Source organism: Acartia tonsa, chromosome 13 (assembly GCF_053477335.1).
Source record: "Acartia tonsa isolate MP-2025a chromosome 13, ASM5347733v1, whole genome shotgun sequence".
NCBI lineage: Eukaryota > Metazoa > Arthropoda > Copepoda > Calanoida > Acartiidae > Acartia > Acartia tonsa.
Window position 1 is genome coordinate 3548739 of NC_137272.1, and position 17129 is coordinate 3565867.

Sequence of the window (17129 nt, forward strand, 5' to 3'; positions counted from 1 at the left end):
ATGTTAGAATTGTCCTTTCCATTACAAACTAGAATTAGATTTTTAGTTGTATTATCACTGGATCAGTTATTATTGTATGCCCAGCCTCTAGAGGCCCTTTTGGGGTCAAGGTCCGGTTAGTCTTGTAGTAGCGAAGCTTCTCTCTAAGTCAGTGTGTTTGTTTGTTGTTCCACTGACATAACGTTATATTGACGTTATGCCAGCCTTGATCACTATTTTAAAACATCTAAATTCTTTGATTTTTTTTCAGTATTACGAGTGGTATGGGAATTTCGCCTAAATCATCCCCAGAATTATAATAATTTTCCCTAATTAGGAGAAATGAATCAGTTCAGCGGCGGTTAGCAAGATTTTAAGACTTAATGGACAAACAAAAAATCCTCTACTACTTTATATAATAGGATAATAAATAGTTTTTTTGGACATACTTGATCTCGTCTATAATTTTCACATCTGATACTGGGTATATTAATACACATAAGTAGCTCAGTAGAATAAGTAATAATTTTATTACATATTATATTATCATACTTTTTGTTATACTTAAAAAAAAAATGAGGCATAAAAAAGGAAATGAAGAGTATTTTTATGCTAGGATCTAAAGGGATAAGACAATGACTGATAAATTTATGTACATCCCAAATGTTTACTCACAAAATTGCCCCTACTGTGGATTACAATTAGTGATTGAATCGTTTGGATACTCAATTTAATAAAATAACCAATAAAATCCATTAAAAGTCCCAAACGAATAAGAAAACGTTACTATAAGACTATTGGTACTAGTTGTATAAACAGGCGATTTTACCCTTTCACCCTGGTTTTTATGACATGTATGTAAAGTGATTCTCTGGTATTATTAATGCAAGTTAAACTTTAGCAAAGTATTTAACTATCATAATAAGAATTGAATAATTAAGCCTAGTTATATTGTGTTTAATTAAACTCAATGAAGCTTACTTCTTAAGGGATAAGACAATGGACGATAAATAGATGTACATCCCTAACATTACCCCTTCTGCTGGAAATATAAGTACAAAGGTTTGGAAACTACATATAATTAAAAGTACCCAAAGTTTTTGAAATGTTTAGAAAACTTTGGCTACCAGTGTAATTTACAGTCCAATTTCTCTTCCCTCCATGACTTTATGAAGTCCCAAACCTAAGAAACTATGCACTGTAAAAAATATTTTTTTCATTTAGTATCAATTAATACGCTGGGGTTGTATTAGACCTAGACCCGTAAGTGTGCTGTATTGACAAAATGAGTATATAACACCATGTAATACTATATACTGTAATAACTATTACTATACAGAGTTATTACGTTTTTCGTATCAATTCTTACCCTACAGAGTAACAAAAATTACGAACAGTGTGGTTCTACAATCCATCAATTAATGAATTTAACTAACCTAACATTGTTAAATACATTGATGATGACAAGAAACAGGATAACCAGTAGTGACATTCGTCCGGGTACAACCTAGATAGATAGATAGATACATTGATAATGAAAAGAAACAGGATAACCAGTAGTGACATTCTTCCTGGGACAACCTAGATAGATAGATAGATAGATAGATAGATAGATAGATAGATAGATAGATAGATAGATAGATAGATAGATAGATAGATAGATAGATAGATAGATAGATAGATAGATAGATAGATAGATAGATAGATAGATAGATAGATAGATAGATAGATAGATAGATAGATAGATAGATAGATAGATAGATAGATAGATAGATAGATAGATAGATAGATAGATATATAGATAGATAGATAGATAGAAAGGTAGATAGATTATTGTCTGTCTGTTTATGTAGCGTAGAATCTCGCTAACTGATGAACCACTATACCAGTGAATCTTCTCATATGTCCAGTCCAAGGAATATTCATTACTGTTATTTTGGAAAGTAACACCTCCTTATTAAGAGAAATCGCCCCTAGAAAAATACCCCACCTCCACCTAAAAGATGGTCACCCCTCCATTCACCTTCACTGAAGTGTCCTCAGATGACTCTATTGGAGTGAGCATTATTATACAGATCTATAGTATAATTGTATATACAGACAACTACCGATCCCTTCCTTTTTCAAAGACCTCTTTCGTCTGCTTCTAAATTATTTTCTGCTACTCGGCTGTGTTCATATTAGTGACACCATTTGTTGATTTTCAATGGCCCAATAGAAAGGTTGCACAAGGTTGATGCGATGGGGAGATACAAATATTAAACCATTTCTCCATTTAGTGTTTTACTCTAATGTTAGAAGGATAAATAAATGAATAGTTTACCTTAGGGTCAATAATAAAGCTAATCCAAGAAACTGTTACAAACAGAACACAAGGAATGTACACCTGCAGATAAAAAAAATTAGGCTATTTTATTGACCTAGAGGCTAGGGTCAAGGATCTAGTATAATATGTATATTTTGTGTATTTTTTTGACTTAAAGTGCTAACATTATTTTTTCATCATTACTAAGATTGAAGTGCAGCTTTTCTGCAATAATTCTAACAGTCTGTCTTTAAGACCTACCTGATACATTAAAGGTTCGTGTTTCCTCTTCAACAGTATTTCAAATCCACAAGCAGCGTATATACCTACAAACATTCAAAAATAATTTTTTTAGAAAAATAAATAAATAAAAATGGTAGGTGGACAAAGTGTCTAAAGAAATCAGCAACGTGATGTCATAAAAATGAGGGGTTTATTATTCATCTCTTTTTAGAGGTTTTCTATCCATTTCTCCTCTTATCTCTCTCATTTTTATGACGGTACATGGCTGATTTTTTAGACATATTGTCCCCTTAACATTTACGACAACAGAAAGAAAGATAGGCATACAGACAGACATATAAAAACACTTACAGAGCAGTTTCACTTCTAAAACTGTCCCTTCTTGTATAGTTGAGAAACAAAATTAATCTTATTAACGTAACATAAAGACAGTGTTATAAACTACTTATTTATGTACAAACTTTTTTTTTTAGTTAGGGGTGGGGATAAATAATACAAACTACGCTTTCAATTATTTTATATTTTACCCATCCCTCTATTCCTGAGTAATTGTGAAGGGGTATATTGAATTTTAAACTTTAATATTTTTCACAAAAAAATCAATTTATCCAAGTATCATCAACAACATTAACAACCTTTTCTTAAAGCGAAGCTTATCTATTTTCAAGTAGGTCTAGTTTTGTTAATTTAGGCATGTTAGAATTGTCCTTTCCCTTTTAAATTTGGCTTAATGATTAATGTAACAGTTAGGTACGATTTAGAAAGCATAGTAACTCTATAACGGTTACCAGAATATCCGTACGTCTAATTAAAACATGTTGATTTTCAGTTTTTTTGTAATTTTTTTTCTCGTATTCATTCGAATCCGGTGGATAGGAACCGGTTCTCATCCATACGAAAAAACTATGTCTAGCACCGTATTATATCCAGCTATCTACGAATATAAAAATGTACAATCATAAGATTTAAACCAGTTTTTTTAGCCGGTGCCTCAGGCACCTCAGGGCTAAAAAAACTAGTTTTAATCTTATAATTGTACATTTTATATCCGCGGAAAGCCGTTTATAATACGATGCGAGAAATAACTATTATGATATACTTTTTTTATTTCATTTTAAAAAAGAATCTTAGTACAATGTTATAAGTTTAAAAGTGTAAGTTTGTCTAAACAGGTAAATATTGTATCCTGTATTTACCTGTTTTGCAACAAATTTACGTACAATTTTATCAAAACTGATATATCTATATATATTTTGCTTATTCAGTACTTATACTCTACAAGAGTTAATGTTCGTTTGTCCTACCGTTTCAGAGCTTTGCTTTTTATGGATGGTGTCAGCCATGTTTGTACATACCTGACGTCAGTCGAACTTCAGATTTCTCGTCAGAAAGGTTTCTGAATTCCACTGAAAAAAAAGAAAAAAAACGTTTAGAATTGATTAGTCAAAGGAAATTAACTAGAAATAAACAATAACAGGATCGTGTCTGTTCATAGAACAAATTTGGAGACATTTACTAAATTATGATTGTTTGGTTCATTAAGTTGAGTGTCAATACGTTTCAATCATTAATTTTGAACTACAGAAGGAATAATTTTGTGTATCATTATTGGGGATATACATTAATTGTCTTATCCCTTTAGATCCCTAACAAAAACCATTACAATGTATGCTTTAGTTGGGTTATTATAGATGGCAATAATATTTAAAACATGCACTTATAGAGATGTAACGCATCTCAAAATATTATTTATTTGTTTTTGTAAAATTTATTTATGATTTTCTTATTTTTGTTAGAGGTTGAAAAAAAATATTGCTCTCTTAAAGTTGACGCGCATTTTATTGACTATATAAGATCGCAACCACTGATATATCCTTATAATAAAGTAACAGGATGTCTGTCTATTTGTCTGTTTATTTATCTGTCTATTATTCTGTCTATTTGTCTGTCTATTTTTCTGTCTATTTGTCTGTTTATTTGTCTGTTTATTTATCTGTCTATTATTCTGTGTATTTGTCTGTCTATTTGTCTGTCTATTTGTCTATATGTCTGTTTGTCTATCTGTCTGTCTATTTGTACCGAAGCATCTCCTTAACTGCTGAACCAATCGGATTCTCCTTAACAGGGTTTCTATCATAGGTCCCGGGAAGGGTTATAACTATTTTGGGAGAGGGTACCACCACTCACCCAAGAGAAAATGCCCCTAGAAAAATTTGCACTTCCTCCCCCCCCCCCCATATTTTTCTTTATTTTAATAAACATATATAAATGAAGAAGGATACAAAAACAATTTTATTTGTTTATAATACAAAATGACAAAATATATAAATGAAATAAACAGAAAATGAAATATTATGATAATAAATTTCCCTATTTTCCAGCTTTATAAAGTTATAACTCACAGTGACATGGTAATTGCATGTAAATACTTTTTAGTACAAGCGAAGCTTTTCCATAATAAGGGTCTGTACGTTGAATATTAATTGAACGAATAAAATAAAACAGAATTATTTGCTTATTATAGATTAACACTTATAGGAAATCAGGAAGAGAGGGTACATATTAAAGATTAATAAACACATTCTTTCGTTTGTTGGATTCTAAACTTAAGGTACTTTTTAAAAAATCTTAAATGGTTGGTTCCAACTTGAGGTTATTGGGTTATTTTGGGTGTCAATCAATTTAAAGTTCTGACAAATAAAAATATATTATTTACATTTTTTTCTGTTAATCTAATTTTTAAAAAAGGTTGTCTTTTTTTTCTAGACGATGTGACACTTGTTAATAGACATGTTTACATAAAATGCTCATAATCAATTTATTATGCTTTTTCATAATGTATATTATTAAAAACAACTTTTTAGCATTGAATAGAAGCTTTTTAGGTAACGGAAAATTAAATACAGGGTCAAGGTTTAATACAATTTTAGGGATCTAAAGGGATAAGACAATGGCCGATAAATTGATGTGAATCTCCAATGAAGACACACAAAATTACTCCTTCTATAGGTTAGGATTAGTGGTTAAAACATTTAAACACTCAACCTAATGAATCAACCAATCAAAATTCTTTGACGTCCCAAAAGTTGTTAAGCCAACAAATAAAAATGTTATTATAAAACTTTGGGTACTAGTGTAATAATAAGGCTATTGTCCCATCTTTCTCTGGGTTTTGTTTGAAGCTTAATATCTAAATAACCACTGAACGGCATGGGTTCTATATTTTATGGTAAGCTTTATATAGGTCCTGGAATTGTTTTAGACAACATATTTTTTTGTTCCAGTACAGGTATGGTTTTAGACTATTTTCTGCCGATCTCATTCTCTTCGAATACGGAGCCGCTAGATGCTAAGGACGTAGCCGCTAGTATATTCATATAGGGCAAAACACGACAAAGCCCAAAATGTGTCAAAAATGATACATGTGACGTAAGAAAAATGAGGAATTATCAATCTCTTTTTTAGGGGTTTTCTTTCTCACTTCTTCTCTTATCTCCCTCATTTTATTACGTCACATGGATCATTTTTGACACAATTTTAACTCAATTTGGGTTTTGTCGCATAACACAAGCTAAATTTTAAGGAAAGCATAGAAGTTTTCTTACATATCAAATAATCTCTATGCAAGGCTAAGGTAGTAATAACTCATAGGCTAGTCTAAGAAATTTTAAAGGATTAGAACCATTGTGAATTGACGATATATTGCCAACTATGAACACATCTGCTAAATGTTATATTAACTTATCATAATACAAAATTTCTTGTATTTCTCTAAAAAAATAAATTAAAAGAGAATGTTCTAGTAGCAATATTTGTGTAATATAAAATAATGTAAAATAAATTATTTATCTCTCTGTGTATATATATATATATATATTTCTCTATGAAAAATATAAAGTAAATCCTTCATTTCCGAGATGACTGTTTTTAACATCCAACCAAATAATGTTTTAAATACATTTTTTTTATTATTAAAAGAGAGAACCATTACATATTTGTAACAGTACTCTTCCTATTGTATAAAATAGTAAGCTTTTTTTGTCTGTCGCGAAGGAACTCGCTGACCTCTGAACCTCGCTGGGAGAGGAGTTGACCCTTCACTTTATACTTTAGTTATCAAAAGAAATCTTAAGAATGCATGGGGGTTTCTAAGGGCGATTTATCTTGGGAGGGTTGAGATGAATTCCCCCAAATAGGTCAATCTTTTCAGGACCTATGAGAGGCTACCCTGTAAAGGAGAAACTATCGGTTCGGCGGGTATTATAAGCCACGTCCCTAAAGATCATTAGAGGCGTAGCTGAAATTAAGGGAAAGGGGGGGAGGATCGATTATCAACTTTAATTTTAGTTATCAAAAGAAAAGTAATAAAATGTTTGGAAGTTTCTAGGGACGATGTTATTTTGGGAGGGTAAAGGTATCCTCCCCCTAAAAGGTATAAATCTTCCCAGGACCTATGCGAAGCTTTACTTTAAAGAAAATACATATCAGTACTGCTGTTAGCGAAGTCTTTTGAAACATGCTTTTGCTTGTATATAATGATTACACTTCATATTATAGAGTTTGTCAATTCACACACAAAAATGTAAGGTTATTGTTGTATCTTATGTGCTTTTTTAAAATTTGCAGATGGTTTTATGGAACACTTTTTAGAATCCCTATTTTTCATTTTGTATTTCAGGTAAACAAAGAAAAGGATTTGGTTATAATCCTGGCTATATCTATCTACCTATCTAGATTTAACTATCTATCTACCTATCTATATCTTATCTCTCTAAATGTCACTATCGTGCTATCTAATTTGGTATAGTTTTTTTGCAGTTTATCCTCAAAGTACCTGTTCAGCTAAACTATTCAACTCTTACTTTTAAAATACGGCGGAGGAAGTTAGTTTTAAGTTTGTTTGTTAATTACTTTAGGGCAGGTTGCGTTAGGTTATATTGGGTACTGGTAGCCCGAAGGGACCAAATATTTTATGAAAAATCTACCCTCTACTTATTTGAATTTATTTAAATGATAATAAGAGGGTTTCAGTGCTCAACATGTACTTTTATGAAAAAACATGTTTATTTGTTCAACTAATACTATATGAATACAAAGATTTCCACCAGCAAAACTAGTTTAGTAATTTTTTTAACATTCTAAAGCAAATTTATAATTAATACCTACCCGAAATATTTCTTAATTTATTTAGTCTGTGTACAATTTAAAACTTATAAACTAAATAAAAAGAACATCTCTATTTAAGTTTTATTTTCTATAAAGTTTATTTATCTGACTTCTTTAAAGACAAACTCAATTTTGAAACAAGCACGTATGTATTTTTGTATAAAGTTTTACTGTATTCTATTTTATTACTGAGTGACTTTTATTTGATTTTAAAGTTTAAACAAAGAAGTTTGATATTTTTCTAATTTTGGAATATTTCATTTCCTTTAAATGTAAACATTATCCTTCCCAAAGGCAACGCAAAGATGATAACCCAAAAATATGAAAGAACAATGATGAAGAAAAAAATATGTCATCCTTTTCTAAAAGTAAGTGTCTGTAGCTCAGGATAGCGCTAACCACTTAACTAATAAGGTTATAATTTGCAGTGAAGCCTCTTATATGTCCATTTAATGTTTATAACTATTTGGGGGGAGGGCATCCCAACCCCCAAAGAGGAATGTATTTGACAATTTTATTTTCTATCTACTACCCAATTTCTATCTAACTTTCTATCTATCTATCTTTGTACCTGAATGCTGAAGGTTTCTTTCAAGAAAATTTGATTCGCTGGAAGGGTCAACGTAGTTTGACGAACATGTTACTGAGTTCTTATCATAGAAATCTAAAAAACAGATCAATAGTAAAGATGTATATACCGATAAATACCTACCCCCCTTTACCAAGGACCTTTTTCATCTGCTAACAAATTGTTTTCTGCCACTTGGCTGTGTGAATATACCCGACACAATTGGTTGATTTTCAAAGAACCAAGACGGCACAAGGTCCTTAGGATGGGGAAATACAGTTTTTTAACCCCTTACCCCTTTGGTGTTTTACTTTAATGTCTAAAATCAACAATATTTATTAAATATATAGTCAGAGTAACTGTCATTGAATTATTAAACTTGTAAAGGTTGTTTTTAGATTACCTCACCTCGTAAGGGTGGGATTCTCCTTCGATTTTAAAGTGATCATCTAGAGAATCAATGATATCATTCGCTTGTAATGGGATGCGATACTCTAACACCCAAGGATATAAGATTAAGTAACATCCAATTTACAACAAACCCTTTGATTGCTGGACCCTTGTCTGAAAAGTCCTAACTGTGCATGGTAAAGAATTGCGCCTGTTTAATGGTAGAGGCATTCCCCCTACTTTAACTATTGTTGTCGCGCACCTGACAAAGCAGAAGTAGAAACCATTTTAATGACATGTTATGACGCGGTGTTATGCCAAGATTCGAACCTATCATCATCCCGACGATACGCGGATGCGCTCCGTGTTTAGCCTTGGTCGCGGGTTAATGATTGTTTTTAGATATTCAACAAGCATTTGACTCACTCACACATTAGTCTGATACATTAATCATCATAGTTAAAGAAAAAAAGATGTTTGATTTATCTGATAAAATTGTATATGTAAAGCTTTGTTATAATTTTGACTGGTAAATTGACTTGTAAATATTTTTTTTGGATTTAAAACAAGCATTTGACTGAATACCATATTGTAACAGTGAAATATGAAAAGAAAAATGAAATATCATTTTCTTAGTACAGTTTCTTTAATCTAAAGTTAACAATAGTTTCTATGAATGTAATGTTTGCTTTTACATAAAATTTATTTTAATATTTTGAAAGCAAAACTTCTCTTTAATTAGATTGTGTTGTATGCATAAAAGTTAATTTAACGTATAGCTCTATCAGTTGGTCTAAAGAGTGCATATTGTTTTATTATTATAAAACTGTTTGGTCTATTTTAGTTTATTGATATTCATAGAGAAAAAAATAAAAGAGAGGAATCGAAGCAACTAGAAGACGAAAATAGGCAGTGGGCCTAGAGGCCTACTCAGCGCTGTTGCCGCGCTAAAATTTATTGCTATTCCACTACTTTTCAAATGGGAGGATTAAAAATTATTAAAAAAAATATTTTTTTACTTTTTACTATTTCCATATTTAGGGCAAGAATATTAGATTAGATATTTTCGTTTTAATGTTTTAATTAAAAATTACATAGAATTTTATTTTTATTTAAAAAAATTTGTTCATGAAAGATGAATCCTTCTATTTCTAGATAGGGGGAAATTTTTTTCATAATGAACATTCAGCTGATTCTGACCGCCCATCGCTTTTCTTTTTATTCACATTATTATTCATGATTGACTTACAAAAAGCCCTGGGCGGTTTTTGATTTTCGTCTGCTTCTAAATTTAGGGATGGGGAAGTAGTATTTTACCATGAAAAAGGGGTGAGTATTCATCCTCTTATCCTTTTTCCTTATGTTGATATTGTAATCCTTGTTTAAAAAAAGCACAAACTCTTTCTATTTGAAAAAAGATATCGTATGTGCATTTAGAATTTTTTTGTATTAAAATATATGAATTGTAAAATGAGATAGAGAAAAAACCTTTTTAAATATTATGTTAAAGAATAAAAAAACAAATAAAGTTATGTTTTCATAATTGTATTTTTGAGAAAAAAATAATATTTATTTGTTTTTTTTTAACCTGAGATAACTTTCAAAAGCCCAGAGTAATACAAAATTTGAAGATTTTTGTGTATAACCTACAGACAACCAACCCCCTTTTTATTGTACATTTTTTTCAGAATTTGTAAAATTTTTTGGTTGGTTATGATTGTCTTACCCAAATATAAAAGTTTTTGGTTGGTTATGATTGACATACCCAAATCTTATATAAACATGTCTCATTTTTCTAATATGACACATTATTGGAGAAACGGATACAAGTGTCATGATACAGCATAAAGTGGCACCCAAAAAATGACGTCATACAGTCAAGTTGACCAATGAGAGGCCAGTATACACTATAATTGACCAATGAGAGGCCAGTATACACTATAATTGACCAATGGTAAAGTTTATACTTGCCTTTCATTGGTTATTTTATGACGACATTTTTTTATGGTGCCACTTTGCGCTGTCTCAAGTTTCATGTGCGACGTCATAAAAATATGTCTAAAAGTGAAGGAGAAGTGGGAATGGAAACCCATAAAATTAAAATTGATTTAGACATATTTGTATGACGTTACACATGACAATTTTCTTATCTTTCACAGTGTTGGGGAACCCCCCCCCCCCTCTTCTATTAAAGTTTAAGATACTTACAGCTGCCAACTTGGAAGGTGCAGAGGTGAGAATCAAAAGGATATTGGGCAAAGTCCATCTGACAAGAAATAGCTATGGTAACTCTGAAATTAAAATAAAATGATATAATTTAAAGAAATAGCTCTTGTAACCCTGAAATTAAGATAAAACAATATATAATTCAAAGTTGAATGATGTCTGTCTGTCCGTCCGTCCATCGGTAACCACTGAACCGATCGGACTCTACTCTTCAAGGAATAAACCTACTGGTCCTGTGGTTTTTTTAGACTATTTTCTTGGGGGGGGGGGTGACACCCATAACCCCCCCAAAAACAAAAAATCCCCCTACCATTTTTGTAAACGGACGGTTGTTGCTCCAGTGCAGTGGTACTGAGTTTTTTTATTAATTACTTCTTGGAACAAAGCCCCTAGAGGCTAGGGGCTAACCCGCTAGTATAATATAAAGAAACACCTATGTTAACCCTGAAATTAAAAAAAATATTTTTCCCTCATAATTTAATTTTTTGTCCACCAATTCTACTTAAGAATATTTTTATCCAATTTTCTTTTGATTTAATACAAAACTTAATTAATCTGTTTTTGTAAAATTTAATAATATTTTTCTCAATTTCTTATTCAGTAATGTTTTTATAATTTTCTTTTGATTAAATTTTTTTGAGCAGTTGTTTTTTTGTTCTTTTCAGTTCAAAGAAAAAAAAAGTAAAGTATTTTCCAAAAGTAGCGCAGCAACAATTTTGTAAATTGAAAACTAATTTCTGTACCGAAGGATCTTGCTAACCGTTGAACCGACATGGTTCGCCATTTCAATTTAGCTTCTCATAATTCCAGGGAAGGTATATCTATAATTTTTCTGAGGGGAGGGGGGGAGGTTACCACTACCCTCCATAAGAAAAAAATACTGTCCATTTTTAACATTTATTTCTTAAACATTAGACTGTAGTAATAATAAGCCAAATTCTAAAAAATTTCCTAGGCTTTCCTTGTAGTTAGTGTTACATTAGACTTGCATAGATATAAAATATTATATGTAAGAACTTGGAAACCTTAACCGTGGGCTAGACTAAGAAATTTTATAGGATCTAGGCCACTGTCATCATAATAATAACAATCTTTCAATATGGTTTGGTCAGACATGTTAACGTTAGATTGTCTAGAGAATCTGCACTTTTTAAAACATGAATTATTCAAATACAAATTCAAATAAAGGATTAAAATTTAAAATTTTTCCATTATATTCAAACAATATTTTACATGATCTTTTTAAAGGTTTTGCAAATATAATGTTAAATATAATGTTTTAGATAAGATTTTTTAAAAATATACTATTCTCACATAACAAGAAAAGACACTTTGATAAATCCGAAGATCTTAAGGAAAAAGTTGATGTCAAAATTTATTTTAAAAACTTAAATTTTGATGGCCACGAACAAGAATAAAACTTTGGATACAAGAATAATTTACAGTCCTAGGAATTTTAGGTCCCAATTTTTTTTTAGGAAATAAGTGTCAAGTAGTAATGGAACTTATGTATTATTTATAATATACATATAAAAAAATATTGCATATAGACTGGCAGACAAAGTGAGTTATAAAGTAGACAATTAGAACACAGTAAAGATAAAGAAAGAGATGGAGGGAGGTTAATGATTACCTCATTAGAGAATAAAATTAGGAAAATAGAATGAACAGACCGACTGACACGGAAACTAATGTAGCGTCACTTCCAAAAACATAGGCAATGTAATTATTATAAATCTTACTTGATGTCATACTTTACTTCTTTCTCTCGAGTTATCCTACAAAATAAAAAGAAATGAAATGAGTGTTAATACATTCTCATAGTAGATATCTTTTCAAAATGAATAAGAAGAGAAAAAAGAAAAAAGGCGTAGCGGGACAAAGTGTCTCAAAAATGACGTCATAAAAATGAGGGAGATGAGAGGAGAAGTGGGATAGAAAACCCCTAAAAAAGAGATGGATAATCTCTCAATTTTATGACGTCACATGACTGAATTTTGAGACACAAGAAGAGAATAAAGGAGATAAACCAGCTAAAAAGCTAAGGTTTAAGACTGTAATATGTTGCTATTGCATTTATAAATAGACAAGCTGTTTTAAATAAGCACCATATGTGTAATAAAAATTAAGGAAATAATAAAAGAGTGCATAAATTTATCTTAAATTCATGCATAGTATGAGTGGGAATCCATCTATCTATCTATCTATGTATATATCTATCTATCTATCATTTTATCTATCTATCTATCTATCTATCAATCTATACCTGAGTCCTGCCATCTCTCCCAGTATCTTATGATTCTGGAATCCCTCCAGCCCGTAGATCTCCAGGTTAGGACGCCACAGATGTTTCAAGGTCTAAAAAAGGAGAAAAATATCATTTAAAATTAAATGTGTATAGAAAATAACACCTCCTAATGTAAAACCTACAGGAAAAAAAACAGTTTTAATTTGATCAAATGCCTCTTACTGTAAGTAAACACAAACAACCACTCAAAAAGCCCCTAGAGGTCTCTAGGGATGTAGCCGTTAGTTAATTAAAAAAAGGGGAAGTGTTGTTAATGGTTTATAAACAAAAATGAAAATATATCTTTATTTTTACCAACAATTATATAAAATATATAAATATAACTAAATATAGTAAATACGGGAAACCACTTTCAATTATGATAATTAATGTCAAATATAAAAAAGTAGGACACCATACTAAGTGTTATTTTCATAATGATTTATAAAAATACAAAGTTTTATGGCAAATTCTTTTTACTTTTTAGGGAATTGAAGCTTTTTATAGTGCCTATAAAAAAGGAGAATAATTTTTTAATCTATTAAGTGTCCGAAAAAATATTCCTTTTTAAGGGGGTTCCTTTCCCACTTCTCCTTATAAATGATAATTTTATCAAATATTCTTTTAAAAACAAAAAAATGAAAAAAAATAATTTAGTTCTATTTTTTCTTGCTAAAACTTACAAGTTTAACATTCTCATTTAATAAGAAACGATATGAGTAAAAAAATCCACGTAGCAAAAACTAATGTTTGGGAAACTAATATCAAATAAAACAAATATATTATTTGGTGTTTTGTCAACGTTTTTATTTTATATTTGGATATGGATTGATATTGTTTGCTGAGCTTAAACAGTTAGGAACACTAACCTCAATATTACACAGAGCGAGAGGGGACAATGCGCTGTTTATTACACTAGTTCCTAAGGTCTATAATAAAGTTTTCTTATTCGTTGTCTGAAACACTTTCAATTTTGATTGGTTGATTCATTAAGTTGTGTGTTCAAACGTTTCAACTACTAATTATATTCTACAGAAGGAGTAATTTTGAGTTTCATCATTAAGGATGTACATCAATTATCGGCCATTGTCTTATCCCTTTAGATTACCAAATTTTATTAGTTAATTAAATCATAATTCTTACTCTGAGTCTATATGTAAGATCGATAAAAGGACGTCCAAGCTTTTTTTCTTCAAATTTTGGATGGGTGGTTTTGAAATCTCAAAAACTATTCCAAATTTAATTTGATAGGGTTCTACGTACTAATAATTAGTTGCTCGATCCCAACTATTAATGTATACCTACAGAAACTTTTTGTGCTTTTTAATAATTGATACACTAAAGTTAAATAGTTATTGTGAAATGATCAAAAAGTATACAATATTTGTTAAATTTTAATGTAATAAATAATAAAAGAATATTTAAGTAGTTGCATACGGCCGAAAAGATCTGGCAAACCACTGGATGAATCGTTTTACAATTTTTAGGGAAGCTTAGAAATGGTTTAGTACAGGTTGTCTGTGATTTGAGGTTAGGATGGCAGAAAACCACTGTAATGAGATAATAAAACTCCCATAGCCCCCAAAAGGTGATGAATGTGGAAGAAGAAAGAGGGATGGGAGTCGAAAACTCCCATTTGTTGGAGCGGTTAGTGACAATAAAAAAGCATAAATATCCAAAAAGCAAACTCTATGGCTATTTTGTAGTCACACTCTCTTAGTTAATAAAAGATAATTGTTTTGTTTTTTTGCACAGCAGTCCCATTTCAATGATTAGTTATTACCAGGGAGGGAGGAGACATTGGGCCATAAATTGTATTGGTCCCTAAAGATATAAAAAAAACTTTGGGTACTTTTATTAAATCTTCATCAGTTAAAGAAAAAAATGTAACAAACTTAATTAGGGGTAATTTGTTTATTATGGTTTGTATAAACATCAAACAATCTTTCATTGTCTTATCCCTTAGGTCCCTGAATATTAATAATTATCTAATAAACCTTGCATTCCATTTATATACAATTATAATATCTGTTTTAATGTGGTGGGGTTTTTATTTAACTTTTAGTTCATACGACACATAGAGACGTTGCCGTTTCTACAACTGGCAGAAATACAGTGGATGTATTTTTGTCAAAATTGATTGTATGGATGTAAATTCGACAGTAATTTGCTAAATATCGTAGATGTGCTGACAAATATACAGGGTGCGTCACATAAATCGGGACATTTTGTAATTTTTAAAGAAATGAACATAAAATCGTCAATTTTAAAGATTTTATTGAATTTTAAAAACTGGGAAGCAAAATAGGTATATGACTAGTAGATTATTCAATAAAATCACCGCCAGCCTCAATAACCGTCTCTACCCGCCTCCTCAACCGCCAGCAGGTCCAGGTCAAGATGTACCTGTCCAAGCTAGCGTAGTTCTCCTTGATAGTAACAATGAGGGAGGTCTTTGTGGTATGGGCACGTCTATTGGTGCATGCTTCAAAGTAGCCCTTGGTCCAAAAGTTCATTGAATTTAGATCGGGCTGCTGGGAGGCCACATTTCCTTAGGATCATGAGTAACCGCAAAATTGACAAAATCCATGTTTTTGCTCTCATTTGGGCTAGGATTTAGCTACAGTGGACTTTAAGTACTCATAATGCGTGTCTCGATGAGCTTAAGACACACAAAAAAATTTGGGTAAAATTTCCCTCTCCTTCCCTGTCCGGTCCTACTGTTTGTGATTTCTTAAGGCTCAAAATCTTGAAAAATCGACCTCATTTCGGCTAGGATTGAGCTAAAATGGATTTAAACACGGCAAAATGTGTGTCTCAATGAGCCTAAGACACCCACAAAATTTGGGGTCAAGATTCCAACTCCTTCCCTGTCGGACCCTACGTTTTGTGATTTTGCTCATTAAACCACTGCACCGGCGCATTTGGATCTGCCTTGTTGAACATATACGCGTCCAGCTCGGTGTACACGTCCATCTTCGTCCAAAGATATTTTTGTGCTAAAAGCAGGGTTCGGAAGCCGCAGCCGCAGCCTCAGCCTCAGCCACCATCAGCCGCGCGGCTTACGAGAAGCCTCAAAATCAGCCGCGCCGCTTCCTCAGCCACCCAATAAGCCTCAGCCTTAGTCGCAGCCGCGCGGCTTAAAGAAAACATAAGCCACTGTAAGCCTCAGCCGCATTCAGCCACTGTAAGCCTCAGCCACTGTAAGCCTCATCCACAAAACTCCAATTCAGCCACATTAAGCCTCAGCCGCACTAAGCCTCATTCAGCCAACGCCCCTCTAAGCCTCAGCCGCAATCAGCCGCGCGGCTTATAGTTGGGGAAGCCTCAGCCACACTCAGCCGCGCGGCTGTTAATAATTTGAAGCCGCAGCCGCACTCAGCCGCGCGGCTTCAAGAAAGCCTCAGCCGCAGCTGCAAAGTTATGATTATGCCGCAGCCGCAGCCGCGCGGCTTGATATTTGTAAGCCGCAGCCTCAGCCGCAGCTTAATTTTTTTAATTCAGCCGCAGCTTTGACACAGCCGCGCGGCTGAGATATTGTAAGCCCCAGCCGCAGCCGCAGGTGCTAAATTAGTACAAGCCTCAGCCGTCAATTCAGCCGCGGGGCTTAATTTTCATTTAATTTTGTCTGTCTGAAGCTTAAGATCTCAGCAACCACTGAACTGACAATGTTGTCCTTCTCAGGAATCCTTTTACTAAAGTAACAGGATGTCTGTGTGTCTGTGTATCTGTGTGTCTGTACCGAAGGATCTCTCTAACCGCTGAACCGATCGGGTTCTCCTTAACAGGGTAGCTTCTCATAGGTCCTGGGAAGGTTTATAACTATTTTTTGGGGGGTGGGACACCCCCAACCCCCCAAAAAAATTAAAAATCCCCCCCCCTCAAAAAAGAAAAATTTTTTTAAATTTTTTAAACTAAAATTAAAAATGAGGGGGGAGGCCCCCCCCCCCTAAAAAAAAATCCCC

At 32.2% G+C, this 17129-nt stretch overlaps 1 protein-coding gene across 2 annotated transcripts in view; it reads right to left on the reverse strand.

Annotated features, from left to right (window-relative positions):
• Nucleotides 1-17129, reverse strand: part of LOC145303693 (gamma-aminobutyric acid receptor subunit alpha-2-like) — a 64993-nt gene that overhangs the window by 22942 nt on the left and 24922 nt on the right. For both annotated transcript variants that reach the window (XM_080145295.1, XM_080145296.1), the window contains exons 8-15: nt 13144-13235; nt 12620-12655; nt 10860-10942; nt 8265-8357; nt 3883-3933; nt 2546-2610; nt 2303-2365; nt 1416-1486 (exon numbers count right to left, since the gene is read on the reverse strand). In XM_080145295.1, the coding sequence (XP_080001421.1) occupies nt 1416-1486; nt 2303-2365; nt 2546-2610; nt 3883-3933; nt 8265-8357; nt 10860-10942; nt 12620-12655; nt 13144-13235 (554 nt within the window). The remainder of the gene's footprint in view (nt 1-1415; nt 1487-2302; nt 2366-2545; nt 2611-3882; nt 3934-8264; nt 8358-10859; nt 10943-12619; nt 12656-13143; nt 13236-17129) is intronic.